General features: G+C 53.1%; 11 protein-coding genes across 11 annotated transcripts; 8 read left to right on the top strand and 3 right to left on the bottom strand.

Annotated features, from left to right (window-relative positions):
• Positions 1 to 626: 626 nt before the first annotated feature.
• J4E85_007202 (uncharacterized protein) lies at positions 627 to 1,362 on the top strand (the record flags this gene model as incomplete). Its single annotated transcript, XM_051471435.1, has 3 exons — positions 627 to 775; positions 823 to 1,035; positions 1,083 to 1,362. 3 exons carry the CDS (start codon positions 627 to 629, stop codon positions 1,360 to 1,362), a joined length of 642 nt encoding a protein of 213 aa, XP_051324509.1.
• Positions 1,363 to 2,141: 779 nt separating this feature from the next.
• On the top strand, positions 2,142 to 3,093 carry J4E85_007201 (uncharacterized protein; the record flags this gene model as incomplete). The annotated part of the gene is made up of 2 exons (XM_051471434.1): positions 2,142 to 2,316; positions 2,363 to 3,093. 2 exons carry the CDS (start codon positions 2,142 to 2,144, stop codon positions 3,091 to 3,093), a joined length of 906 nt encoding a protein of 301 aa, XP_051324508.1.
• Positions 3,094 to 3,360: 267 nt separating this feature from the next.
• Positions 3,361 to 4,194, top strand: J4E85_007200 (uncharacterized protein; the record flags this gene model as incomplete). The annotated part of the gene is made up of 1 exon (XM_051471433.1): positions 3,361 to 4,194. One exon carries the CDS (start codon positions 3,361 to 3,363, stop codon positions 4,192 to 4,194), a length of 834 nt encoding a protein of 277 aa, XP_051324507.1.
• A 2,569-nt stretch (positions 4,195 to 6,763) lies between these two features.
• On the top strand, positions 6,764 to 7,612 carry J4E85_007199 (uncharacterized protein; the record flags this gene model as incomplete). Its single annotated transcript, XM_051471432.1, has 3 exons — positions 6,764 to 6,980; positions 7,034 to 7,368; positions 7,433 to 7,612. 3 exons carry the CDS (start codon positions 6,764 to 6,766, stop codon positions 7,610 to 7,612), a joined length of 732 nt encoding a protein of 243 aa, XP_051324506.1.
• Positions 7,613 to 7,991: 379 nt separating this feature from the next.
• Positions 7,992 to 8,738, top strand: ERV25 (vesicle coat component; the record flags this gene model as incomplete). Its single annotated transcript, XM_051471431.1, has 2 exons — positions 7,992 to 8,201; positions 8,289 to 8,738. The coding sequence occupies 2 exons, from the start codon at positions 7,992 to 7,994 to the stop codon at positions 8,736 to 8,738; spliced, it is 660 nt and encodes a 219-aa protein (XP_051324505.1).
• A 1,863-nt stretch (positions 8,739 to 10,601) lies between these two features.
• On the bottom strand, positions 10,602 to 12,420 carry J4E85_007197 (uncharacterized protein; the record flags this gene model as incomplete). Its single annotated transcript, XM_051471430.1, has 3 exons — positions 10,602 to 11,367; positions 11,413 to 11,848; positions 11,895 to 12,420. 3 exons carry the CDS (start codon positions 12,418 to 12,420, stop codon positions 10,602 to 10,604), a joined length of 1,728 nt encoding a protein of 575 aa, XP_051324504.1.
• Positions 12,421 to 13,539: 1,119 nt separating this feature from the next.
• On the bottom strand, positions 13,540 to 14,063 carry J4E85_007196 (uncharacterized protein; the record flags this gene model as incomplete). The annotated part of the gene is made up of 2 exons (XM_051471429.1): positions 13,540 to 13,743; positions 13,767 to 14,063. 2 exons carry the CDS (start codon positions 14,061 to 14,063, stop codon positions 13,540 to 13,542), a joined length of 501 nt encoding a protein of 166 aa, XP_051324503.1.
• A 623-nt stretch (positions 14,064 to 14,686) lies between these two features.
• On the top strand, positions 14,687 to 15,831 carry J4E85_007195 (uncharacterized protein; the record flags this gene model as incomplete). The annotated part of the gene is made up of 3 exons (XM_051471428.1): positions 14,687 to 14,953; positions 15,005 to 15,340; positions 15,394 to 15,831. 3 exons carry the CDS (start codon positions 14,687 to 14,689, stop codon positions 15,829 to 15,831), a joined length of 1,041 nt encoding a protein of 346 aa, XP_051324502.1.
• Positions 15,832 to 16,812: 981 nt separating this feature from the next.
• On the top strand, positions 16,813 to 18,870 carry J4E85_007194 (uncharacterized protein; the record flags this gene model as incomplete). The annotated part of the gene is made up of 4 exons (XM_051471427.1): positions 16,813 to 17,710; positions 17,761 to 18,533; positions 18,591 to 18,652; positions 18,702 to 18,870. The coding sequence occupies 4 exons, from the start codon at positions 16,813 to 16,815 to the stop codon at positions 18,868 to 18,870; spliced, it is 1,902 nt and encodes a 633-aa protein (XP_051324501.1).
• Positions 18,871 to 19,856: 986 nt separating this feature from the next.
• Positions 19,857 to 22,100, top strand: J4E85_007193 (uncharacterized protein; the record flags this gene model as incomplete). Its single annotated transcript, XM_051471426.1, has 1 exon — positions 19,857 to 22,100. The coding sequence occupies one exon, from the start codon at positions 19,857 to 19,859 to the stop codon at positions 22,098 to 22,100; it is 2,244 nt and encodes a 747-aa protein (XP_051324500.1).
• Positions 22,101 to 23,601: 1,501 nt separating this feature from the next.
• Positions 23,602 to 26,034, bottom strand: J4E85_007192 (uncharacterized protein; the record flags this gene model as incomplete). The annotated part of the gene is made up of 7 exons (XM_051471425.1): positions 23,602 to 23,748; positions 23,800 to 24,005; positions 24,055 to 24,133; positions 24,185 to 25,555; positions 25,724 to 25,880; positions 25,927 to 25,948; positions 26,004 to 26,034. 7 exons carry the CDS (start codon positions 26,032 to 26,034, stop codon positions 23,602 to 23,604), a joined length of 2,013 nt encoding a protein of 670 aa, XP_051324499.1.
• Positions 26,035 to 26,798: the final 764 nt, after the last annotated feature.

The raw sequence follows: 26,798 nt of genomic DNA, 5'->3' as shown, positions 1-26,798 counted from the left end.
GGAAAGTGCCCGCCTCCATACCTTCCACATTCGATCGACGTGCATCGAAGCATGATGCTTACACGCAAGACAGGCTAACTTGTGCACAACTCAGCATGCAGATGCACGTTACTCACGACTGTTGATCGGGTGCTGGAGTCTATCGTTGCCTGACTGCCTCAGCCACAACGCTGCGACCACCGCGCTATTACCGCGTACGAGGCTACCAGCATCGCCTAACGGCCCATCTCCACAGACCCTGAAACTCGTGACAGCCGTTTTGCTTCTTCATCAGGGCAGCGAGTGCCATTATATCACACCAATTTGATCACTTTTAACACGCATCCAACACTTCCATCATCAACCACGCATAGAGGCAATGCTGCAACACCGGCCCCAAACGGCGCGGCTGCTAAAAGAGGGAGATGAAGATGTACAGGGCCGAACGCGTGTTTCATCACGGCGCCGCAAGGCGTTCCCCTGAGCGTACGCATCACAGCCCAGTCAACGCGAGTTCCCGAAATATCGGTGTATCTCGCGCTCAGCCCTGCAAACAGAGACTTATATCCTGGTTTCCTCTTTTTGTTGCGCAAACATTGCACCTAGCCACCGACAAGCAACGATAGTCACCAGCGGCACGATTCACCATGGCGCAACGACCGGTATTTTGGCAGAAGCGCGTTCTCGTGCCCTTCTGGGTGGTGCGAATATGTATCATGCTCTTGATCATTGGAGCAGTAGGCATTTCGCTGAGCAATGTGAAAGAATTGGAAGACGTTATCCAACCCTCAGTCTCGTAAATCGCACCATCAACAGCGCAGACACAAAGCTTACAGCCAGTAGATTGCTCATTGTCATTATACTCTTCAGCTGTATAGTGCTCCTCATCGACATTCTCGCCATCCTGCTCTTCCTTCGCGATGCGCTGAAACCCGGCACTTTCCTCACCATGAACTCGTTCCAGACTGCGTTCTGGGGCGTCGCCTTGATCATGGAGTTTGCGGATATTGGCAAGGGCGGTAGCCACGTCGGGCTTGGATTCGGCGTCTTTGTATTGTACGTTCAGAGTTCAGGAGGTCGTTTGCAGTACTAACACATCGCAGCCTCAGCTACTTCGGTCTCTTCATCTACTCGGTCATCGGTTATCGTCGCGCGAAGGCAGAGGCCAAACGAGGCCAGTACGCACCGGCGCACAACCCATTCGGGGGTTCCGTACCTGCTCAGGAATCATCTCCGTATAACAGCGCACCCGAATACCAAAATACCGCATACCACTCGCAGACGCAACCTGCTGAGATGAACAACCAGTATCTTCCGCCATACCAGAGCGGTGCTGCGACCGACTACTACCAGCAGCCGGTGAAGCCTGCTCATATCGTATGAGCGAGAGATGGAGATCTTAAGGATCTGGCGAAGTGCAGAGAAATATAGAGCATTTGGATAAGGCGTTCTGGCAATTAGGAGACATTGATACTACGGGTTCCGGATACTTTCACATGTCGACATGCCGCATGAACCTTCATGCGCAGCGGTCCGAACGATTCAGTATTGAATAATGGAAGCATAGTTCTTCGAGGAACGGGCCGTTTGATTACATGCGCGGGATGACATCCCATATGGTCAGTGTGAGGAACGGTTCCCTGAAAATCGATCGACGGATATATGAAAGACCATGAACCAAACTACTTGCATATCAAAATCCGTGAATGACACCTCAAGCTCCTCACACGTGCGAAAGACTACCGGACGCTCCTGCCCATTTGAGTGGCTGCAGCCGAGGCGCTAGGGGCGACACCCCCAAAGGCTTGGGAGTGTCTCCGTTTCGGAGGTCAACAACCACTCACAGCCTCAAAGCCGATGTTTCCAGCATGTCACGACCATGGTCATTTATGCGAGGAGCAATCAGATCGCTGCTACCCGCACGTTGTGACTAGACTGCGGCGTGTGCCATGGCTGTGTTCCTGACCTCTGTTCGCCCGTTCGGCTCGCATAATGCTTGGAACATTAGCGGTGGATCAAGACTGGGGACTCTGTGGCTGGCGTAAGGATAGGTCGGGAGAAGGGTGTTGTTATAAACGTCAGGTGCGCGCTGTTTACTTGCATAGGTCTCAGGTCGCTCCGTCAAACACATTCGCTTCGTCGTCTTCCATTCGTTATTCAAGATGCGATCCTTCCTACTACTCGCTGCGGCAGTTCCTTTCGCTCAAGCCGTTCGCATCGTTCAGTCAAACGATGACGGCTGGTCAGAGGCAAACCTTCGCACCTTCTTTGACGTCTTGAACTCTGCTGGTCACGAAGTCGTACTGTCTGGTCCCGCTGAGAACCAGTCTGGCAGAGGTTGGTAGTCGAGTCATGGCCATATACACATGCTGACTTATATCAGGATCTTCCGACGCACCCCCGAAAACCGTTGATTCAGACGGTTGCATTCATGCGTCCTGCCCAGGAGGAAGCCCGCCAACCGGCGCGAACGCGACAGACCCTCGCCTAAACTACGTCAACTCTTTCCCGGTCACCTCGATCAAGGAGGGAATCGATGTCACTGCCCCCAAGCTCTGGAACGGCGCAAAGCCTGAACTCGCTCTGACCGGACCGAACGTCGGCAGCAATGTTGCTGTTCAGGTTCCCTTCTCCGGCACAGTCGGCGCCGCTGCATTCGCGGCAAAGACGGCTCAGATCCCAGCCATCGCCTTCTCTGGCGTGACAGGAGATCCTACTGCATGGAACGCACCTACTCCTTTCCACAGCAAGGTCTATGCTGATCTGGCTTTGAACGTTACCACGACCATCATCAACTCTGGAAAACCATACCTCCCAGCAAACTCTTTCCTGAACGTCAACTTCCCCGCTGTATCCGAGACCAAGTGCAGCGACCCCAGCCAGTTCAAGTACATCTTTACGCGCATCAACACTGGTCTTCTGAGCGCTCGTGATGCCGAATGGTGCGGTAGCACGCGCCTGCCGTGGGAGGCGGACGTCATCTTGATCCGTGGAAGCGACTGCTACGTTACCATCAGCCCTGGCGATGCAAACGACAAGACGACCATGAACGATGCTGCAGTTCAGACTGAGATCATCAACAAGCTCAAGCCGATCCTTTCGTGCTTGCCTTAAGCTGGGAATGATTATTGGGATGGCTGAGCATGAAGCTTTTATGATGTACATAATACTATGATGGATAATGCCGCTCCAGAAAATCCCTCCAATCTGTTCTTGATCGCGACGCAACCAGCCTAATGACCCTAATCAAGCAACTGAAGTGAAAACACGTGAGGCTGATGAGTCATCGTTAACATTAGGGTGAAGGTAGGTGTAGTCTTACCTCTTAATGGTCAACACCGTCAACCAACCTGCAAGATTTACGATATTCACACCAATACCATGTCAAACCACGGCGATGTCGAAATATCAGCACCGCGTACCGATAAATCCTTATCACTTGCAGCGCGCATGAAATCGTACGAAGCACGCTTCGATCAAACCCTTCCTCTAGACAAACCCATCATCCTCCGTCTAGATGGCCATGGCTTCTCACGCTTTACCTCTCACTTCGCGCGCCCATTCGACGAGCGCATACACACCGCAATGATATCAACCTGCGCCGATCTCCTCCATTTCTTCCCCCGAGCCACAGTCGCATACACGCAATCCGACGAGATCACCCTAGTCTTCCCAGAAGGCGTGCAGAGTTTCAACGAGCGAGTACAAAAGCTATGTAGTCTAAGCGCTAGCTACTGCTCCGTAAGATTCAACAAGCATCTCACTGATGCTCTGAAGGATATGCCCGAGCCGGAGGTAAAGGGCGATGTGGAAGAAGTGCTTGGAACGGCACATTTCGATGCGAGGTTCTTTCCTGTGCCTGACATAGCAGAGGCGCTTAACAATCTCATCTGGCGCTGTCGCAATGATGCTGTGAGGAATTCTGTTTCTGCTTTTGCAAGGACTATCTATTCGACCAAGGAGATGAATGGGAAGAAGACGCAGGAGCTTGTTAGTATGATGCTAGAGGAGAAAGGTGTCAGGTTTGAGGAAGCGGTGCCGAAGTGGGCGATAGAAGGATGCTTGATAAAGAGAGAGCGGTATGAACATGAGGGTGTGAATTTGAAGACTGGGGAGGTTGAGAAGACGTTTCGAACAAGGACGCGGGTGGAGGAGAGGGGTATTCGCGAATTTGGAGATGAGGGGTTGAAGTTGGTGACAAGTAGGTATTGGTAAAGTAACTTCGTGAACTTGTTGCTCTTCTGCGCGGCAACCAGGCTGCGACAACAGCCACAGCGATCAATCGTCACATGCAACCCACTCGTATGTGTGCTTTCCTTAATCCTTTCTTAGTTGATATTGAATCCGCGAAGAATAAAGGTATACAGCTGCGTACAATTATTACAGTGTGTTTGCGTTGCGATAATATAACGTGTTGCTCAACCGCTCCATTTGGCGTTCCCAGACCAGCGCAATTAAAAAATGAAAAAATAAAATAAAATTAAACAGAAAGATGTGGGTCACGCAAGCAACTCATACCTGATCTCCTCTATGCGTAGAATGCTGCAAAAAAAGAAATTGGGGCCTGACCGGGATTCGACTAGACGCTATTAGTTTGCGTTCGATTTCGAATCTTAATGGGTGAACTTACACCCGGGGCCTCCTGCAGAATAGGCTTATCACGGTCACGTGATTTCCCAAAGCAGGAATCATACCACTAGACCATCAGGCCGATGGATCTCTTGAAGAGATGATTGATGAAAGGCTGTGATTTTGGTGCGGTTATATAGCGGGTTTTGCAATAAAGGGGCTGCGTCGAAAATTGGGGCATTAGCGTTCCCAAGCGAGACATGTTGCATCTACCCCACCTTAGTCCACTAGTCTCACTATCTTGCCCCTCGGATTTGACCCAAGAATATTGGATATTGCATTTTCATGTTTCCACCGCGACTCGTTTTTGCTCGACACACTTAGGACCCCAAGAAACTTTCCGATGCACTCGATATAGAGCCTCAACACCACATTCATGATCTGGATGTCTAGAGCCTGCGTTGTCAATTTAGTGATCGCACTTGAGAACAGTCATGGGGTCGCAGCAATGTGAAATCATAAGAAAGTGCAACACTGAAGCACAGCATGCGAACAAGTTTACAAATTCAAGACCAACTGTGCGCCGTAAAGGCATATACATAATCATGAGCATTTATTCAGGTTCCGTCCCTTTGATCGGCCTCCTAGAATTCAAAGAGGTTTTCGATCCCTCCAAAAAATGTACATTTGCTCAAACAAGACATCAGAGTGTGTAGAATCACACCGTGTTATTGACCATAAGACAAGCGGCAAAAAGATGGGTGTAACGAGAGAAGCCATCTCGACTGGAGAAGTTCTTGGAATTGTCACTTGGTCCGCAAACACTAATCTGCCAGAATAGATGCAATGAGTATTTGCACATACGCCGCATATAATGGATGCAGAAAGCGTTCATGACTCATAGTTGAAAGCTTTATCACTGCCTAGGAACATTGCAACGTTCAATTAAGAGCTTTGCGGATTGCGCAGAAATGGCGCGTTTTGCCTCCAACCATTCATGATTACACCGTCATACTCATGTATCTAGCAACCCGTAGCTTCAGGTCCAGCCTGCTTAGATACCAACGGTATGATTTGTGTAGCGCGCTGTGTTGCATTGCGCAAGTACGTGTGCTTCTCAACTGAGTAAGCCCGGTCAACCAAATCACGATGTGATCGCTTCTCGAGCTGTCCAGGCCATTCTATCGTGAAAAATGAATCCTGCAATGCAAGGGACACTGCGAAAGCCTGACGTGAATCCCATGGCAGTGTGGATCATCTTCTCCACCGCAACCGCTACCACGACCGTGCATGCTGCGCGGTCAGACTCTTATCATGGAAGAATGAAAACTTCTCCATCTTAGATAACGCATCAAGTACAGAATTCCCATGTTTGCTCAGAATGATGTACCTCTGGCGTGTTGGCGACACTATCCGCGACCAATCACCACAACTACCACCCAGCCCTGTGTCTCCACAGCCCCGCATTCCGGATACCGGTTGGGAACAGGCGCGACCCACTCAGACCACGCAGGCCAGCCGTGCCTGCAGGTGCCAACATCGTGAGATTGATGCTCGTACGTCTGGGTGGCAAGCCCAGTAAGCTAATCGTTACCAAATCTTATGCCGTGTTTCCGTCACGCGCCTAGTAACAAGCTTTTGCCCTGCTCATCTGTAGCGGCGTTCATCTAGGGTCTCAACGAATCGTGCGGCTGGGTCGCCGCGGAAGTCACGATGCTTTGTCGGCCAGCCAAGGTGAAGGAAGGGGAGGTACGCGTATGAGCTGCAATTACATCATGCCTGTGTGACATATACATGTCAGCACAGGAGCGCCCTGGCTTGTCGCTCAACATTGTGTTTCCTCTCGTCTTGTCTTCTTACTTTCAACAATCAGTCTGCAAATACACAATCTCAGTCATGGCAGCTTTACGGTCTTCGAGAACGTTGCTTCGACGTTTCGCGCGCCCAGCGCCACCTGCGTTTCGACTTCAGCCTTGCACGACCCCTCTTCAGCGTCGAGGTCTCGCTTCACACCAGGACGCAACCTATCCTCAAGTTCCATACGAAAAACATGAGACTGTTGGAGAGAAGCGGTTTAGCCAGTTCGACCTCGATGGAAAAGTGTTCGTGGTTACAGGTGCAGCATGCCGTCCTCCTCCCATCTCTAGAGCAATGATGTGCTTTTGTGACCCGTATTAACGTATCAACAGGTGGAGGTCGTGGATTAGGCCTATGCATGGCTGAAGGTCTCGTGGAGGCTGGCGGCAAGGTGCATTGTCTCGACCGGTTACCAGATCCCCCTCAAGCATTCCAAGAGGCTCAGGGCCGTCTCAAGAGCAACATCGGTGCGAGTCTGCAGTACCATAGAGTGGACGTTACAGACGAGCAAGCGATGCGAAAGTGCATCGGCGGCATTGCGTCGGAGCACCAAAGGCTTGATGGCCTCATTGCAGGTAAGACATTCCCAGACATGTTGGAAGCCACATACTGACCATCCCTTCTCCAGCTGCCGGCATCCAGCAAGTCACACCCGCGCTAGATTTCAAGAAGGAGGACATTGCAAAGATGCTCGACGTCAACTACACCGGCGTGTTCCTAGCAGCCCGAGAATGCGCCCGTCAGATGATGGAATACAAGATCCAAGGCTCAATCTGCCTGGTCGCAAGCATGAGTGGCACCATTGCCAACCGAGGCTTCATCGCGCCCGTTTACAACTCATCCAAGGCGGCGGTGGTGCAGCTGGCACGGAACTTGGCCATGGAGTGGGGAAGGAAGAATCCAGATGGCTCAGGGGGTATCCGAGTAAACTCTCTGAGTCCGGGTCATATCGTTACACCGATGGTTAGTAATATCCATGTACGAACTGTATGTGAGACAAATACTGACTTCGTACACTCATCTTTAGGTGCAAGCCAACTTCGACAAGGGCGAGGCCAGCCGCGAGGAATGGGAGAACAACAGCATGTTGGGCAGGCTCAGCACTCCTGAAGAGTACAAGGCTGCAGGACTGTTCATGTTGAGCAAGGCGAGCAGCTACATGACTGGGCATGATCTGAAGCTGGATGGCGGTACTACCGCTTGGTAAGAAGGCTGTTGTCGTACTGTGGGATATGTCTTTTGAGCGTTCTCAGCGACAGGTTGGCGTTGGTGTGGATTAACGCCGTTACGAGATAGTCTAGTTTTGATAAGCTTTCTAAACCCGGATGATCAGACTTCTGTCAAGTTAGCGCGAATATGTGGTCGTCTCAATATATTGAAGCTGGAAGAGTGATGGCAAGACGCTCCTCCCAGTCGCTGTTCTAGTTCAGGGTCCGCACGCGCCTTCCCCACTCCGCGCTAGCTTACAGTCGGACCATCTGTCCTTCCGCGCGCTCTTGCGACAGCTGTACATTTCGCGGAGCCACCAAGAGGGCAACAACTCGAGTCCGCAAGCGCTGCAGCTCTCCACACATCCCCAATCCAGCATGGACCGGTTAGCACGTCTTCTCAGCTGCGTGCTGCTGGCGATCCTCCCCCTCGCCGCGGCCCTGAAATTCGACCTCCACCCGGTCGCACCACACGACTCGGCCAAGTACGAGCGATGCGTTAGGAACTTTGTTGCAAAGGACCAGTTGGTGGTTGTCACGGCGATTCTGGACGGATACCGCGGAGATGGACAGAGAGTGGATATGCATGTACGTTGCAATTCCAGCGCCATGTCAACAGACCAGCGTGATGCGAGCATTATACTGTGTGGAGACGTTACTGACAACGACAAACAGATCCGCGACGCAATGGGCAACGACTACCACCGACCCAAAGACGTAGTGGGCGAGAACCGCTACGCCTTCACCTCGCACGCCGACTCAGCCTTCGACGTATGTTTCGAGAACATCTTCACCTCGTCCGGCTCGTCCAAGAACATCGCACCCCGCCACGTCGAGCTCGACATTGACATTGGCGCCGACGCCAAGGACTGGAACGCCATCCAAGCCGTCGACAAGCTGAAGCCTGTAGAAGCTGAACTCAGGCGGATCGAGGAGACGGTTGGCGAGATTGTCACCGAGATGGATTACCTGAGGAGCCGGGAGCAGAAGCTGCGTGATACCAATGAGAGCACCAATGAGCGGGTCAAGTGGTTTGCGCTGGGCACTATGGGTATGCTCGTTGGATTGGGGGCTTGGCAGGTTGTGTACCTCCGCGCCTACTTCAGGAGCAAGCATCTCATTTAGAGGTGTGGAGTGGAGAAGAAGACTTGGAATATGGTCGTTTTGGTTAAGAAAGAGACGTCAGGTACGGATGGGTATGGATACGAGTACGGAGCGTTATGGCCTGCATACTTCACACACGATTGGAGCGGCGTTGGTAGGACATATCCAGATTTCAAAACATGTTTACGATAGTTCAAGACGTCTTCCAAGCCCTTGCCTCAACTCCTAGTTCCCTTTTGTTGGTAATCTACCCACAAAGCCCCAGGCGTCCTGTCTTTCTCCACAGCCCTGATACCTACTACCCATCCAATGCCCCTCGCCAACCCCAACAGAACCAGTATGACGATCCATTCCATCCACCCCTCCACCTTCCTCTTCCACCGCCCAACCCACAGCACCTCAGACCACGTATGTCTTACCCGCAGATAAACCCCTTCTGGCAACGGCCACCCATACCATTCCGCCCCCAACATGTTCCTCAACCCCAACACCACAGGCCAATTATCCAACTCCCAAAACACGTTCCACAGCAGAAACTCCACCCACCAACGCCCCAACACCCATCGCGCAAAATGCTGAAGCGGAGGCAGCGTCGCGGTAGAAGTTGCCAGTATAACGCCATTCAAATTCCAAAAGAAAAGCGCTTTCCCCCCATCCGCCGGCTCCGTCCATTCCTCCACCACCACCTCGTCGTCGATATCAACCGGAAAACGTGGTCTGACACAAGATGGTCTGTGTTTCGCTAGATACTCTCTCGCTCTACCCCAATTATGTCGTGCGTACTTTGGGGTCTGGATAACCAGTCCGGGTTCAGTCTTGTAGTTGCCGTAAACGGCTACCTCGCCACCGGCTGCAGCGCTCAGAATCTTGGTTTGCCCGTCGAGATACACGAAGATGGAGCCGCGGACGAGGTGTAAGTATTCTGTGTGAAGGGTGTGGAAGTGGAGGCCTGATGTCCATTTTGAGTGGCGGGGGAGGGAGATTGTTGTTTTGGACAAGGATTGAGTGGGAGAGGGAGGGGAGACGGGGATGTGGTAGGTTACTGCGGAGGGCCCTGGGCGGATGATGGGTTGGGTTCCTGGGGGAGGAGGGTTTAGGACTGTAGGGGAGGGAACGGGTTTGGAGCGATGGAAACGCCCCCTGGGCATCTCGGTTGGATGTGCAGGGTGTCGTGGTCTAAGTTGCATTTCTTTGAATGGAGACTGGGGAAAGACTTATGGAAAGGGAGATGTGATCTCGAGTTGTGCTACGTGCAGTGTATTTTCTGTGGAATGATTCAAGTCGAGGGCCTGCGATAACTGTGCCGCCAATGTAGTGGGGTAGCTATACAACATATATGTTGAAGTGTAGTCTGGCTGCCTAAGCATACTGTGTGATAATCAGCAAGGGGCGGCTGACGTTCGTTAGGTACCTAGGTACTGTAAGACAAGCGGAACAAGTCCGCACCGGTAGCAATATGCAAGCCACTGTACAGAGCTCTAGCGTACCAAACTCTAGATCTCGTTGACGACAACGGCGCAAGCATAGTGATATTTATATTTAATTTGATATTGGTATGTGGTAGTAGTGGTAATGCTTGTACAAAGCTGTTGATAATGTAAACGCTTCAGTCCATCCAACCCATGTCCCTTCCAAAAGTATCAAGGCAAGAATGCCATACATATGATATGTCCAATACGCCATGGTACATATCTCATCAGTCAGACGCCGCGATAAGTATAAGCAAGACACCGCTCCTTTATCTAACCAAGTCGCCATGCTAGAACGATCAAGAAAGAAGCAGTAGTAGTAGCCAGGCAATAGAGGTTAGCTATGCATTTGAACGCCGGAAAACAGTATTCAAAAAGGAGGAAGTAAGAGAGAGACTAGAGGTAAGCGGGTAAGTTACTCGCTGTCCCCCTCGATTTCCTCTTCTTTGCCACCAGCAGTAATGGCAATGCGCTTCTTGGGCTCGCCCCACATTTGCTGTCGAACCTTCTTCTTCTGGTCGTCTCTCAGCGTCTTCAGGAACCCATATGTACCCGTCAGGTCGTTCAATTGCTGGTCTAGGCCAAAGCTGTTGCTCTGCGCGGCGCGTATCAGAGGGCTGATGAGGTTCTTGCGTGCTTTGTCTAGCTGGTCTCTGACGGAATGGATAATTTGGATATGCACTTTGAGCTCGGATTTGTTGATGAGGGTCGACGCGCGCACGTCTTTGAGTAGCTTGAGGTTCTTCTCGTACTTTTTGATCTTCATCTTGTTGTTGATTGAGGTGCGCCACATGGAAGCGAGGAACTCGTCTTTGCGGTTTGCGAGCGAGTCTTCTTCTTTGGCAACGGAGCGGTGGAGGTTGTGGAATTGGCGGTCTACACTCTCGAAGAGTTGGAAGAGGACGTCTGCGCGCGCGAGCTCATTTGCAATGTTCTCCTCTAGAGTGGTCAGGAGGTAGTCGAACGTGCGCTGCAGGGTAGCTTTCGACCGCTGTTGTGTAGTATGTCCCAGGATATCGTTGACAACACGGCCAACGGCTGTAGCTTCGCCGTTGCGCTCAAGCAGGCCAATCGCGTTGAGGCCGCCGTGGACATTGTCGATGACTGTGTCAATCATGCCAACCTTTGGGCCCTGAATACTTGCTAACTCTCGCTTGGCCCACTCCATAGTAATGAGGATGCTACAGTTATCAGTAGGTGTACGAGGTCAAGAAGGCTATACCTACGAGTCCATGTCGCCATCTACGTTGGTAAAGAAGCTGGTAATCTTCTCGGATAGGATCCTGAGACTATCGCCTAGGTCGTCCAGCTGATCGATGATAACAGGCGACGCAGACATGTTGGTCGCGCGGACGCTCTCTCCCAGGTCTTGCACGGCGATGCTGGCGTCTGCGAGCTCGCGCGACCGTGGAATGACACTCTCTGAAGCGTATAGCAAAGGCTCAAACTGTTTCGCCATGCTGGCGACGTTTGCGACATCAGGAATAAGACTGGCCTGCCAGGGATGCAGCAATAGGTAAGACATTAAAAGAGTCGCGACAGTAAAGATAAGGTTGGCTCTTGACCTCGTAAAGATGTGAAGGCCACTTGCGAAGGTGGTGATTGTATCTTCGATAGGCGCTGTGCGGAACTTAGCTTCTCCTCTGTACGCAAAGCGCATGACTATAGCTGTCAGTATAAACAGCGCGCATTGATTCGCATTACTTACAACCCTCGACTGGCCCATCGTCATGTTGCGACAACGTCGACTCGGTCCCCGCCAATGCGCCCGCGCTCGGTTGCGGCTCCTCCTCCGGGCTCTGTAGTCGCGACGCAATGTTGGTCGACATGTATCTCTGCTCCTCCTCGGGAATGGGTTCGGGGCTGGTGCGCGGTGTTTGCTTGTAGGGCGACTCTGGCAGTGGTATGCGCGAGGGTGTGACGTCGCGATCGGTGCGGTACTCAAACGGCGACTTGGACGGGCTGTTGCGCATGGCGCTTTCACCAAGCAGCGACTTTCTGTACCAGTGATTGCTAGATTGCGACTTTTGCCATGCGGGTGGCGCCCACGGCCCGTCCGACTCGGTTTCACTGTCTACCTCGTCCTGGGGCACGCTCCAGCGCGACGAATGCATGTTGGAGCGCCCACTGTAGGCCGAGTGCATGCTGCGCTCCGGGTCGAAGGCTTCGAGCGACGCGCTCAGCGACGGGATGTCGTGCTCGTATAAGCTCCCGCGATCAGTCGTGTCCATCATGGTTTGCGCGCAGTCGCTGGTGGCGGAGGAATGGGAGGAATGGGCGGAATGGGAAGGCTGGTTCGCCGTCTCAGCTATGCGGTACTACGGGCGTGTCGAGGCTCTGGCGGGCACATGGGAGTACCCTTGTGACGCGTGAATAGGCAGGAACGGTGCAGGTGGTGGGTGCCTAGCGCTTTGGTCAAGACAGAGTCGAGAGGGAATGCGATCATGGTGGAGGAGCCCACAGAGAGTCCCCGTATACCGCCGATAAGCTAGCCCGCCTATGCGAGCGCATCTAATCGCCCGTGTGCTGTCCAGGGCTGCAGTGGGGTGAAACGGAGTGGCTGGGAGCTGAGTCTTGATTGGCTGTCGTCCATCCGGGCTAGTGCGGGGAAAGCGCGACCGCGACCCCGTGACGCCCTGCAGCACGCATTCCGTACCCTTGCAGCCCACCGCCCACCATGCCCGTCCGAGTGGTGACGATAACATTCAGCAAGCCCTTGGTCTTTGCGTCCTCAATTCGAGTAGAGTCCAACATCACTCATCGCCAGCAGAAGGGTGCGCATTGCGGAGTTGCTGCCCTCCGATTGGCTGTCATTGCTGTGGAGCAACACTGCGGGACGGGGGCGAGCGACTGACTTACATGATATGCACCATACTGGGTACTAGCTCCATCTAAGGTAGCAGTGACCAATGAGCAATGCCCGACGATCAATGCAAAGGAAGAGTGCAGTCAAGCAAGAAACAAACCTGTCGCCAGTTCTAGATGGGCACAGGTGGGGACAGCTGAAATAGACGCGCAAATGGAGGCAAAAGCAATGCGATCTCAAGGGTGCAAGGTGTATACATCGACTTGGAATGTTTTCCGGCCAAAACCATCCGACAGCCTGGAGCTAATCAATAACTTCTACATTGAAGTTAAGCCAATACAAAACACACTGACGTCCTCCGGCTACCTCATATCCAGCAAGTCTGAAATTTGATCATGGCGGCCGTCTGCAGCGGAGCAAGGAGACGGCAGACCAGCTGCCCAGGAACAACTTTGGGCAGTTCAACGGGCAGCTAGATTGACCCATCGGCATTGCCATGGTCGACCAGCAGTGCTTGCGGAAAATTAAGCTTGATAGCGTATTCCTGCTAGAAGTAGTGTGGAACGGCTGGATTGGTGGCCCTTCCATCGACGACCTTTTCGAATGTGACGTTTGTACTATTCCTTCCGTATACGACGAAACCGATGATGTTGTGCACCTTGCGTTCGGTTCCTTTATTCTCCTTGTTGCGGCTGTTGTGGTCTTTGGTGTGATCTGTCTCGACCTTGACTTTCTTGAAGAAGTCCGAGACCTGCTTAACTATGCAGTGCCAACTTCTTCGACGGTAATCTGATACGTGTTCCCCAGACGAGCATTGGTCAGACCGATTTCCTCGTTATCTGTTGGCGGAGGAAAACGATCACTACCTTTGGGATTGTATATAACAGTGTATTCCAAGTCGAGTTTCAACTTGGCTAGAGACGCAACCTTGGAAGGTTCTTGTTCCAGTCGGTGGCAATATTGGCTGCTGAGAAAGGCGGCATACTTAAAAGGTATTCGATCAACCGCCTCTTCTGTCCATATCGTTCTCGAGCTTGGCGACTTGGGCATTGGGCTGCCGGAACTGGCCATTGCTGCGTGTGTTGGCTTGATTTCTGTGTTTTGACTGATTCTCATATATGCGTGGCGACTACAGAGGTATAGATACCGTTGAAAAGATATCCTTGTATATGCATGGCAATGGATCGAATTGATACAAGTGGCTTGAGTGATAGGGACTGGAAGAGACAAAGCGTAAGATATTTGTGGCGAGATCGTAACTGCTACAAGAGCGATGGAGTGACAGGCAACTGAGACCAGAGCTCGTTCGTGATAGTCTCAACCGGAAGCCCGGCTACAAATGGCCACGACTTTCGTCTCACCGGTTCTTTTCTCCCTTGTGTAACGCTCTCTACGAATCAGCTCGTTCGGCAGAAGTCGGAACCCAAACTGCACTCTGAAGGCATACGCTGTATTATACAGCGAATTACTGCACAGTATAAGATATTGAAGGTCTCCAGGGGATATTTCAGGCGTAGACGCATGCGTTGCATCTTAGATCCGGCAACATCAAATTATGGTGGTGAGTTGCCGAACACGTTGGGTTGATCTGGGGTAAAGGCAAACTGCGCACGGACGTTGTAGCGCGACATCGGCTTGAATATTCGGCGTCACTTTGCAAGAACATCACCAAGCCGACTCCACAGCACAACACAATGCCGCCACGATTAAACGTCCCCGCGATCACGCGCTCGATCGCGTTCCGGCCGAGGCCTCAGGCTCAATGGCCTGCTCGGTCAGCGCTTCGAATGGCGCCGTCGCAATGCCGCCTCTACTCGGATCAAACCAAGCCTCCCGCCGCCGACCGATCGAAGCGAGAGGATGCAAAGCCGATTGAACATGTCTCGGAAGAAGCAGCCTCGATGGCCAAGACAATGGGAGAGGACGGTCCCGACCTCAACCAGGGCACACCAATTGAAGATGTGGGGTCATCCACAGCAAACATGGCAAGGCGAAGGCTGACAGCGTGCTAGGTAGTCAAGGGAGACAAAGAGGCGCAACAGAACCTGCCCAAAGTGATGCAGGACAAGCTCAACTCGCAAAAGCCCAAGACGACACCGAACATGGCACCCAAGGGCTCGCGGTCCTATTCGACTATGACGACACAGCCAAGCGGGAGCAGCGGCGTGGACATGGGTCTCGTAGACTTTCAGGCTGCCTCAAAAGCACCAACGACGCCAGGACTCAAGTATGAGATGCCCACTCTGCCGCTGCCCAAGGACGGCCATGTCAAGCATCGCCACGACCCCGTAGTCGACCAGGTCACCAATCTGCTCATGCGACACGGCAAGAAGAGCGTTGCGGAGCGAGTAGGTCAGCCACCCTCGAATCAGAGTCTACAAACAACTGACATGACTTGCAGAACATGGCGCTGATCCTGCAACACCTTCGGACATCACCGGTTCCCACCATTAACCCAGCACGACCTCTGCTTCCTGGCGCGCCGCCACCATCGCATCTACCCCTCAACCCTGTGCTTTACCTCACTCTCGCCATTGACTCTGTCTCGCCTCTGATGCGCATCCGAAGTCAGCGTGGCGCTGCTGGAGGTGGTGTTGCCCTTCAGATCCCCGTTCCGCTGGGTCAAAGGCAACGGCGACGTTCTGCTATCCAGTGGATCCTGGCCGCAGCTTCTAAGCGGAGGAATATGGGCAGTGGAAAAGGCAGCTTTGCGCAGCGTATTGCGCAGGAGCTCATTGCTGTAGTACAGGGCACGAGCGGCATCTGGGACAGGCGCAATGCTATCCACAAGCTTGGTGTTGCTGCACGAGCTAACATTGTTCTGCCCAGGAAGAGGTAGACTGCTGTTAGTTAGGGAGCCTCCATGTATAATATATTTATTGATGCCTGCACTCGTATGCATCTCTTTTCGCCTTACGTCGGTTGATTCGGGAATGATGAGGTAACTTTCATTGTTCTTTTGGCTAGATCGCAGGAAGCTCCACATGGGAATCCATGGATGGAGCGACTGCCAACACAGCACAGCCACACCCTGGGCTGCTTCACTAATCGCCAAGCATCATATGAAAGATGCGCGCTGCTGTTGGACTGCTCAGATATGCGTGCGCCTTGATAAACCAAGACTAAGAAGAACCTATCGCAAAGGCTTTCAATATCCACGCGTTGCTGCCTAATCATACCAGACTCGTCACTCGTCCCTGCGTCAGCGGCGTGGCAGTCTCTGGTGATCTTCGCCTGCCAAGCGCTGCCAAATCGCCAGATGTTGAGGGAGGGGTTTCATGCCCACTTCGCATCGCCTGGACCAAGAGCACCCGCGACCATCGACGCGCGCTGACTGTTCGTGCATAGCTTCACCGTCTGCTGCTCGCGCTTTGACTTCCACATGTCGTCCGCCTCCATCAACCTGCTAGGGAACAACTTGTTCTCCGACAGCGGTTAGCTACACTGTATACTACGGTTCGGCCCGCCATCGCTTTCAGCTACTGCCAGCTGCTACAGTCTTTGGAATTGCTACCCCACCGCTGCTATTAGTCCATCCCATCACGCGCTCACCCCACATCTTTCCAGACGACTGCGCTCGGGACTGCATCGCTGCTATTTGTAGCCCCTTCACCCGACAGCACACAGCACCGCCTATGATGCCATAGCGCGACGCCAATTGATACCTTAATCACTTCTGCTACCCCGCGAGCACGACCGCGTTCTACTACCAAACTTCCACTTCGACCAGCCGCCAGCCTCACTCACTTGCTCCACAAACTCCACAGCCCGCACTCCACACGCGACTCCGTGTCTTCTCGTCCAGTTGCACACCGCCACCATGGCGTCACTCGAAGCTGCTATTGACGAGGAAATGAGAGAGGTCGTCAAGATTCTCGAAGGCAACCAAAAGCCCGGCGCACGACGCGCAGAGAGCCCAGCTGCGCGCGCGCAAAGTCCTGGCTCTGCTGCCTCGCCCATTCGCAGCATGCTGGACGTCGACTCGCCGGCCCAGCGTAGGAGCTCCAGCCGAGGCAGCACTGGTATCCCCTTCGCCATGCCCTCGTCACCGCGTCGCGTGAACCCCGAATCGGCGTACAAGTTCGAAATGCTGCCCTCCATCGACGCACATGCCATGCCTAAGCGAGTCTCGCAGGGTGGCAAGCTGGATGCCGCTGCGAAGCCGCGTGCCATGTCCTCCGTCTATGGCAACTCCAGCGGCTTCCTGGGCAATTCCAGGGACAGGCACAACTCCGCGAGTGGGCCTTTGGGCAGATCCAAGTCTGGCTCTCCGGGGCCAGGCCGATCTGCCTCCCCAGTAACGCGCATGGCCAACCCGACGCCGGCCGCACCAACATCGAACAACACTTTCGTCACAGACTCGGGCAAGCGCATTGACATGGACAAGGCATATCGCAAACTGAACGACTCTGCTTTGGCGCAGTCTGAGGGCGGATTGGCCTCACTACCGAATCGCAAGGGTGTTGATCCCGTCAAGGGCACTGCCACTGCGCCCGGTGGGGGCGTGCGCCTGGCGACAGACGACGACGGCGAAGATAGTGCTGCTGTCGAGAGTAGTGACAATGCTTCGGATAGTTCAGATTGGGAAGATGGGTGGAACAAAACCAAGGAGAGAAAACGAGGCAGGCAGCGGTCGAGAAAGTCGTCTGGAGGCACCGACAGCATGGGCAGAGAAGTCATCACTGCTAAGAGCCTGCTGGCTGCCGCCGAGCAAGAGCGTAAGTGTTGCAAACAAGATCGACTTGTACATCTCACTAACTCCACACAGGGCGAGATGTCGCCGTTTCCTACAAAGTACGATCATTACTAGACCCCAACATAAACATTACTGGCCCCAACGGGGAGAGGATATCGAGGAAGGGTTCGTCGGGAGTGGTACATCCCCATACCAGTTTTGACCAGGGCGGGTCTGGTCTTTCGACCCCAGTCCATTCAGACCACGAGGATGAGCTTGCCGAGATCAAATCAGCCCAGCAGCTTTCGCTGAACATCTCACCTATCCAATCCAGCCCGGAGGCCCACCGCTGTGTTCGACAAATAATCCGGGGCGACTACGTTCAGTTTGCTGAAGACGCGAAGAACGGATTGAGAAGACAGCGTGTGTATCTGGTGTCTACTGATCTAAGTGACGAAGCAGCCTATGCTTTGGAGTGGACCATCGGCACCGTTTTGCGAGATGGCGACACTCTACTCGCCGTCTATGCCGTCGATGAGGAAACTGGAGTCGCAACCACAGATGCTTCAGGTGCACCTATCAGTCAAGGTACTACCGGACGGCAGGAATCTGATCATCTCAAACGGACGCTGTCGAACCATGACGGGTTGCCAGCCACAAGACCTGGTTTCTCCGCGCTATCCAGCTCCATAATGGCTACCGAGGCCAACGTGAAGAACATGGGAAAGGCGGAGAAAGACAGGTACCAGGCATGCGTAGAGGTGTCGGACCGGTGCGTCAAGCTGCTAAGGAAGACCCGGCTGCAAGTGCGTGCCGTCGTTGAGGTGTTTCACTGCAAGAGCCCCAAGCACATGATTACTGAAGTGGTAAGATTTTGATCTGGCATCTAGTATTGGAGCGGTTTGCTGACAGCCGTTGAACAGATTGACTTCTTGGAACCTACCCTGGTGATCCTGGGGTCGCGAGGCCGCAACGCGTTGAAAGGGTGAGCTGATCTTTACAAATATTACGCGCGCAATTTCTAACTACGGCAGTGTTCTTCTCGGATCGTTCAGTAACTACCTTGTAACCAAGTCGTCGGTACCAGTCATGGTTGCACGGAAACGGCTCCGGAAACACAGCAAATACAAACGGCAGAACGTCCGGATGTCGAACGTGATCGCAGGCTCCAATGACAGGCTCGCAAATGCAAAGATCGATTGATGCTCGTTTGGAAATTTGTCAATTCGCGTTTTGGGGGGTGTTTTGGTCCGGCGGGTGGCTGCCATCGCAAGCCTGAGATTTGAGTTTCCAAAACGTGAGCGGTTTGGCCGGCAGCATCACGTGCCTGGCTTGGTAATGGCTGGAGTCTGGGTTCTGTTTCTCACAACACATGTATCTCTACACAGATCGGGGAGTCAATCTCGTGCCGCGAGTCTATTTATATCCAGATCGTGCTCAGGCACAGCATGCTTCAGCATCCTTCCGCGCTGGGACGATCCATGGTAGGGCTTAGCCTCATCATGACTTGACCGTTCAACTTGGTATGTCTGCTGCATCATGATCACTCTCCACTAGAACAAGTTTGTCCGGAAAATTACGTACCGTGTGAAATTGCAGGAGGTTGCATGCCATATTGCTTTTTTCCTTCTAGAACTTCTAGCGCGGCATGTCGAGTCCGCAACCAGGCGTTTACCGGAACAAATCCATGAGTCTGCATGTTTCAGCTCGTGTTTTTTCTTTTGCAGTCGCGACTGCCCCTTCCGAAAGATTGCGACGTCACCTGCTTTGCACCTGCGAGGACCGTGCGGACCCGTAATTGTACCCGAACATCTGGATCGCTCAAACTTTACTATACCCAAATACGCCTTATGCATCCTAACGTATCGTCAACAGCCAGCCAAGCCTTCATCATACCCCGCAAATACGCAATGCGGTAGCAGGTGCGCGAGGGCCCGCTTGTGGCGCCAGTGGGCTGACGGAAAACGTTCATGCATGGCACCGTCCTCTCAGCTTGTCTACCGCTGGCCCCAAGACCAGAGCACGGCTTTGCGCCGGCGCTCTTGGGTGCAGAAGGAGGGATCATGGGTCATGAAGGGAGAGCGAGGCCATCGTAGTCAAAAAGGTCTGGGTGCCTTGTACAAGAGGCCAGTCACATCATCGAACACCAACAGTCTTCCTTTCACGCTCGCTGGATAATGTATTTTCCCATGGCTTTGTCAACATCATTTCAGTACTACTCTCGGTTCGGACAGTGCAATTTTCTGGACATCGACGAAGACGAGCTGGATACTTCGAGTCTTACTACACGCACTGTCAAATCTGGTGCCCGAGAGAGTTTGATCAATCAGCACAGATGGACGGCGCCGTCGTTCACCACCAACATCAATGCGACTACCCTCTTGGCCAATATCAGCCGTCTAGCACCGGCACTCACCAAGGAGTTTGTTCCCAAGGATCACCTGGAGGCCACTTTCCCCTTCCGGTTGATCAACGACGTCGAGTTCCGCGGCGAAGAAGAGTCGTATATCGCACTCAGCTACTGCCGGAAATCTTTCACTCTGAACGCGCCGAGAAGAGTAGTCACACCGGTCGGAGATCTTCCTTTTGGATGGCAGAAGGAAATCGAGCAGTTCCCGCTACCGACTGGCGCGGCATTATTCGAGGCTGTCATCAGAGAAAAGAACAAGGGCGAAGGGCTGTGGTTCGACCAAGTTTGCCTTGAACAAGAGGATGAGAGCGAGAGAACAGGGGTTGCTGGTGCTATCGACGTCGTTTACAAGAACGCAAGGGCGGTCGTCGTGGCAATAGACGACGTCGCCATCACGCCAGACGAGGAACAGTTTCTACGCTACTACGTCGAGCAATACAGCTATTCTCAGGTACCTTCGGGCCAGCAACCCAATGCAGGACTTACTCCGCCTCTCATGGAGCAGTTCAGCCCCCTCAAGACTTTTCTGGAACGAATACTCAGCTCTGAGTGGTTTGATCGCGCTTGGTGCGCCCACGAGATGAAGATGGGGCGAAGCCATGTTTTCTTGGTACCTTGCTTGCGGCACTACGAGGATGAGGTCCAGACAATCGTACGATTTACCGGAGAGTTCTTTACTCATTTACTGGTTCTTGCCAGCGAACTCACTACCTTCACACACCCAGTCTCGATGAAGATCCGCTCACTCCTGGCGTTCTTCCAGGAGCTCGATACACTAAGTGCACATGGCCAAGGCACATTGCAGAGACCGGATACTCCACACGATCAATCACCAACGATGCAATCGTTTACGTCATTGGTTGCGGAAACCTTTCGCATGAGAGCCGGTGGTAATCCAAGATTACCCGAGTACATGCGGAGGCTTGACGCAAACCGGGACAAAACCGCTATCGCTTTGAACGCTTCAGGCCTACCTCTAGCACTGGCTCCTCCAGGTCCATTCTCAAGACCGAACATCGAAGACGAATGCCTTCGGTCACTACTACTCGTCGGAATCGCGGCGCGAGATCCTGTTGCACTTTGCACAACTGGCACACCACTTCAACTACATGACGGGTCAGTCTCATGGCTGTGCCGTCCAACCTCCCTGGACACCAACGCGGCCCGGCCCCCACCCCCACGCTTCTCAAGCCAAGCAAGTCAAATTGTTCAAGCCTCAGACGGCAGAGCCGAGTATGCGCAACTAGATCTCATCTTCCTTGATCTACCACACCGAACACAACCCAGCCCGTCGTTTCCCGCACATGTTGTGCGAGCGCGTACAATCATTGACCTATGCATCCAATACCAGATACCAGGCACAGGATTGTGGAACTTCTCACACGCACCTCACCATCCACGAACACCAGCTTTACGCAACATCTTCATCCAAACACTGGCTTGCGTACTGAGCTGCGGCTCACAATGGCTACTAGAAGTCTCGACAAGCTTCCAGGAGCCAAACGAACCCCGACTGGAGCCCTACAGCATCGAGATGCTGCTAAACCCTCATCTCATCTTACAGAACTACATGCTTCTTACCGAAGGCCGAGCGGCCTTCTCATCGCTCGTCCACTTCCTCTCTAAACTAATCACATCGGGAATACCCTGGCCCTCGGGCGCTTCAGAGCGCACCCACGGCCCTTTAATCATCTCCGCGCCCTCTTCACCATCATCGGCATACGACTACACCGGCGCACCGCTCTCAAGCGGCAAAGCCATCATCTTCGCTCCCTTTGAGCACTCAAAGACGCTCCTCATCGCCGTTCCCGAAGTCGTCAAGGGGACCGAGTACTCTCCATTAGCCCGCGGATGGATCTTAACCAGCATGAACCCCTTCACTGGCAGCCCCAAACCGACAGTCAGCTGGACACTACAATCCAAAGGCGCCATCTTCGGAGACATCAACTTCACTACGAGACTAGCAGGCAGTGGCGCTGTGGACGTGAGGAACCACAGGGTTTACGGTCCTTTGCGTCGCTGATACTACTACGCTGTATCACATCTTTCCTTTTGTTTTCGGCGTTTTACTGGGCGCTTGGTTTTGGGTTATACCTCGGATAGACTGGATAGACGGATGGGATTGGATTGGATGGCTTCATGACACTTTAGATTGATGTGATAGATAGACCTTTTTTGGGCGTGAGCCCTCTAGATTGATGTGCTGCGGTTCATCGAACCGCTATGAATGTATTGTATATTACCAGATTATCTCATTGTTTTGATAGTGTTGCCACGATGTCTCCCACTGCAGTTGAGTTGGATTCACATGTCCTTCACCAAGTGCATGATCACGATCGGCGACTGCTCGTCGGATCCTAACCCTCCATGCTGCACATCAACCAAAAAAAAAGCTATTCCACGCGTCACATCATGCATTCGTCACTCGCATCCTACCCCTACTTACCTACAGACATGCTCGTCAGCAAAGGTGTACCCACACCACAAACACGACTCAACACCCACCACGATCCTCCGACCTGCACCCCTATTCCCACATACCCACTTCCCTCTTCGCAACCTCTGCATGCCACCCCCGCCGCCCATCAAACGCACCCCTCCCAAATCCTAGCCACGATCTATACCCTTCTCCCACCTTGCTTTTTCCCCAAACCCGTTATCTCGAAACGTCTCTACCCCACCATGTTTACTTTTTCCTCCATCTGCCAGCGTCTGCCTCAGCACTCGGTTGACGGACCGAATCCTTCGACCAGGATACGCAAGGCTGCGTAAGCCACGATATGCATGCCCTTGACTTGTATGCTTGTTGATGTGTGTTGTACGATTCAGTAGATTCACGATGCGAGATATACGCTAGGGGCGTTTCAGATCCTTCTATGCAGGCTGAGAGGGCTTCTGTGCATGATTGTGAGATGAGGTCACATCACAGAGTCGAGAAAAAGAAAAGAAATATGGGTGCGGTGGTGGTTGGGATGTCGTGATGTCGAGATGCGATTGGTGGTGGTGTTGTGAAGCTGGGATGCGATTGGTCGTGTTGGCGTAATGCAGATGTGACTTAGTGTGCTTGGAGGACGATAGGGCTGGCGTGGCTATCGTGAGTACTATCCGGACGATCAAACATCAGTATCTTGCAATCCGGGTAGCTGGAAACATGCAGAGCGAAGTTTCAGGTCGTTTTGTAGTTGAGGTCGTTTCTTTTGGCATGGTGTTGAGCGTCACGACGATGGACCGAGGTTGTCATGCTTGACTAAACGCCGAGTGAGGGTCTGTTTGTAGGCAAGGTTATGATGTGAGAGAGGGCACCAGGGATGGCCAGAGTTCGTGTCACATGTTCCAGCATACATGTTGCTAAATATTGACAATCAGACATCTGCTGAGTGAATGTAGACTTCTGGGTCAAGATAATTGTGTAGAATACCACAAAGAATTCAAGATTTCAAAATGATTATTATGGCTAGATGGTCTTTGGATTCTACCAAATTTGTATTTTCAAGCTAATGTAGACTTCAGACCCCCAGTTCAGCTCAAGTGCTCTCAGCACCCAAAGGCGCAAGTTCGTTGACGATGAAGTCACGTGCGGAGTATAGATTCGTGGACCCATACACCACTCTTCTTTGCTGACCAGCACCCGCAGCGCTGGTTCTTTGCGACCATGCCTGGAGGTTGCCAAACTATGGAGATGTTAGAACATGTCTTGGATGCATGTGTAATTGGCTACTCACCTCGTCCATACTGCCGCCTCCCACTGGGAAGACGAGGGCTTCTGTGTAGCCTTGCCGTCTTTGTCCGAAAGAGGCTTCAATACCACGGGAGACAGTGCCTTGGTTACGTGATTGACTGGCTGGAGGTATGGTTCCACGCGCGTTCGCTGACCGGGGATCGAAGTAAAGCCACGATTCGATCTTGTTAAGCGCACTGGAAGTCGCGTCTAGATAGGCATTAGCACAATTTCTGATATGCCTAGGGATGTCGCTCACTTTGAGGATCGGAAATGGCCTCCACGACTTTGGTGAGAGTCAGATCTTTGTTGGCTGGCAAGTAACTCTTAATGCCCGACTAGAAGATGCCACATTAGTTATTGTCTCATACAAAGGTCTATAAACCTACCAATACACCTTCCAGATTAGGTGTTCCGAGACCGGCTTCCTTGAACTTGTCGGTAACGCGACTCCCTAGACTCGAGAAGCCACCGAAAAGGTTCGATGACGTCGTCTGGGCAGGTTGTGCAGGCGCGGAGCTGAGCATTGTCATGCGCGTGATCTGGCGGACTGTCTTGACGTATGCGACGGCAGTTGTATCGCATCCAGCTTGTTCCAGAGCTTGTGTGAAGCTGTCGAGCTCGTTGCGCGATAGGTCGTCAGAGGTGGTGAGATACCACTGTAGGAACAGGCGCAGCTTGTCGTAGGGGTCGTTTCCTTTATCTGCGGCTTTGATGATCTCCATTATTGTTGCTTTGGTAGCCTTTCCAAGCTCTTCTTCAAGCTGGAAGAATTCATCCAGCTTCCTCTGCTTGATGCCATCCATGACAGACTCAAGCATACTCATGTGACTCTCGATGGTAGCCTTGCGATCACGGAGCTCAGGGAGCATAGATATGGCGCCTTTCAGATGAGCTGCAAACTGGGTTTCTACGTCGTCGAGAGAGTTGGAGCCTGTGGTTTTCGTGATCTTCTCCGCGTCTGCTGTGTACTTGGTCCATTCGTTTGTGACGTCTTCCGCTACTTGAGGGAACGGCTGCGCCGCGTTGCGTTTCCAGAAGTAGTCACTCGCAGTCAAATCGTACGTCTGCTTCTTGGAACCACTCTCTGGCTTCTCCTTGTCATTTGGCACAGTAACGGTGACTTTGTTAAGGGAAAAGTCTAGTACGTCGTAGACAAGACTTTGGTATATCCAGGAGTGGCTGAACATGGGGTTGAGGTCGATGTTGCGGTCGACAATGATGAGGACGGGGCGAGACGCTGTGTTGGCGGAGAAGAGGTTCTCCTTGCTGTTGAGGATGTGGTCGCGCAGCTTCCGATCGAGCTTTGCGGCGATGTCGGAAGCAGCGCCTCCAGTTGGGCATCGTATGATGGGGACGACGGCCATGGTGACGACGACGGAGAAGAGGCCTGAAACAATGCGGTCGATCAGCTCGTCCAGCTCCTGGTCCGACGTCTTCGGGCTGTTGATCTTTCGGTACGCATCTTCGATGTTCAGGGAGAACTGGTCGCTATCTAGGGTGACAAAGTTGAGATACTGGTCGTACAGCTGGGCAATATTCTCGGCAGCTCCTGGCGACGCAGCAATCTGACTACCCCAGTCTTCCAGGAGTGTTCGGGGGACGCTTGAGAGGAAGTTTAGGTATATCGGAGTGTACAGGCTATCGTTGAGGTCCTTGGTGACTAGCGCGAGGTTCTCGGCGGTGGGGGCGATCAGGTACACGCCTGGCGTGTCGGGTATGGGGCTGCGCTTCGAGGCTAGGTTGAAGTGTACAGTGACCTGTGTGTTCTCAGTGTATGTTCGTGTTCTAACACCCCATAGGGAAAATCTGAACACCGTGGAGCCTACATTGACGCTAAGCCTTCACGTTTGCTCTTTTTTGAGTCGATGTAGGCTCCACGGTCTCCAGATTTCATCGTGAATGGGGTGCTCAAGATTTGGTCCTACCCCAGCTGCCCGCAGGTCGTTCATGCGAAGAACTGCCGATATCACATTCCTTGCCTGTGTATCGAGGACCAGGACCTTCCATTCGATGTCGGAGGTATTTGCGGTCGCGCTGGCGGCGTCTTCGGGAGCGTCCACATCGTGGATGGGGGCATTGAGGCTTTCTCGGTCAGCGATGCCGTCGGTGAAGCGGTTTCAGCACTCACTTCAGTATGCGCTTGATTGCAGCTATCACGTGCTGTCAGTGCTATTCCAGCGTCTCAAAGAAAGTCGCATCGCATACCAATCTGGCGATCCCGCAGTGAGAGAGCCATTGTTTCCGTGCTGGCACCCGCCTCTTGTTAAATTAAGCGCATGCGCAGAGGGGACATGAAAGAGCGTGAGACGTACGCGAAGACCAGAGTGCACAAAGAAGATAGTGTGGCGCGTCTGCCTGCCCGCGCTCCTTCCACGGTTGCTGTCCCGGCCTTTGGTGATGCAGCTCGAGCTTGCCCGCCGCCCCACTGGGGGCTAGCGCGACGCGCTACTTGGCGGCCAGGCGACCTTTGAAAACGGGCTCGCCCCTTCGCTGCGCTCCCTCGCTCTTCAACTCACCTCGCCCACGACAACAAATCGTCCCCTTCTTCCCTCTTGACACTCATGCTACTTCTCAGTGAACTCTCGCCCACCTAATAAGGGCATCTGATTCTGAGGCTAGATTCAACCTTCGGGTCCTTGCTTTGGGGGAAGTGCGCGCTCAGGCTGGCGGCGGCGTTTGTGAGGAAGGCTTGCGTTGTGGAGGGCAGAGTGACAATCATCTTCGATTTCTGCTACTAATACAGCTCCATCTTCGATTCGACGCGCTGCGCATCAGGGAGTCTGGCCGGAGAGAACTGCTCGCCGCTGTCGCTGTCGCAGACATACAACACGTGCTGTGCTCTGGTGCGCGCAAACGTACGTCAAGTGACGCGCCCAGCAGTGGGCTCCTCATCGCATAATACGCGAGGCAAAGTGCCATCTCCATAAAAGCCGTATCTACTGTACGCACCGTGGACTGGGCGACACGGCATCGCGGGCGTCGGGACACGAGTACTGCCTT

Source organism: Alternaria conjuncta (assembly GCF_024043145.1).
Source record: "Alternaria conjuncta strain BMP 0040 chromosome Unknown scaffold_10, whole genome shotgun sequence".
NCBI lineage: Eukaryota > Fungi > Ascomycota > Dothideomycetes > Pleosporales > Pleosporaceae > Alternaria > Alternaria conjuncta.
The sequence above is the reverse complement of the archived record's forward strand: the minus strand, read 5'-3'. Positions and strand labels throughout refer to the sequence as shown.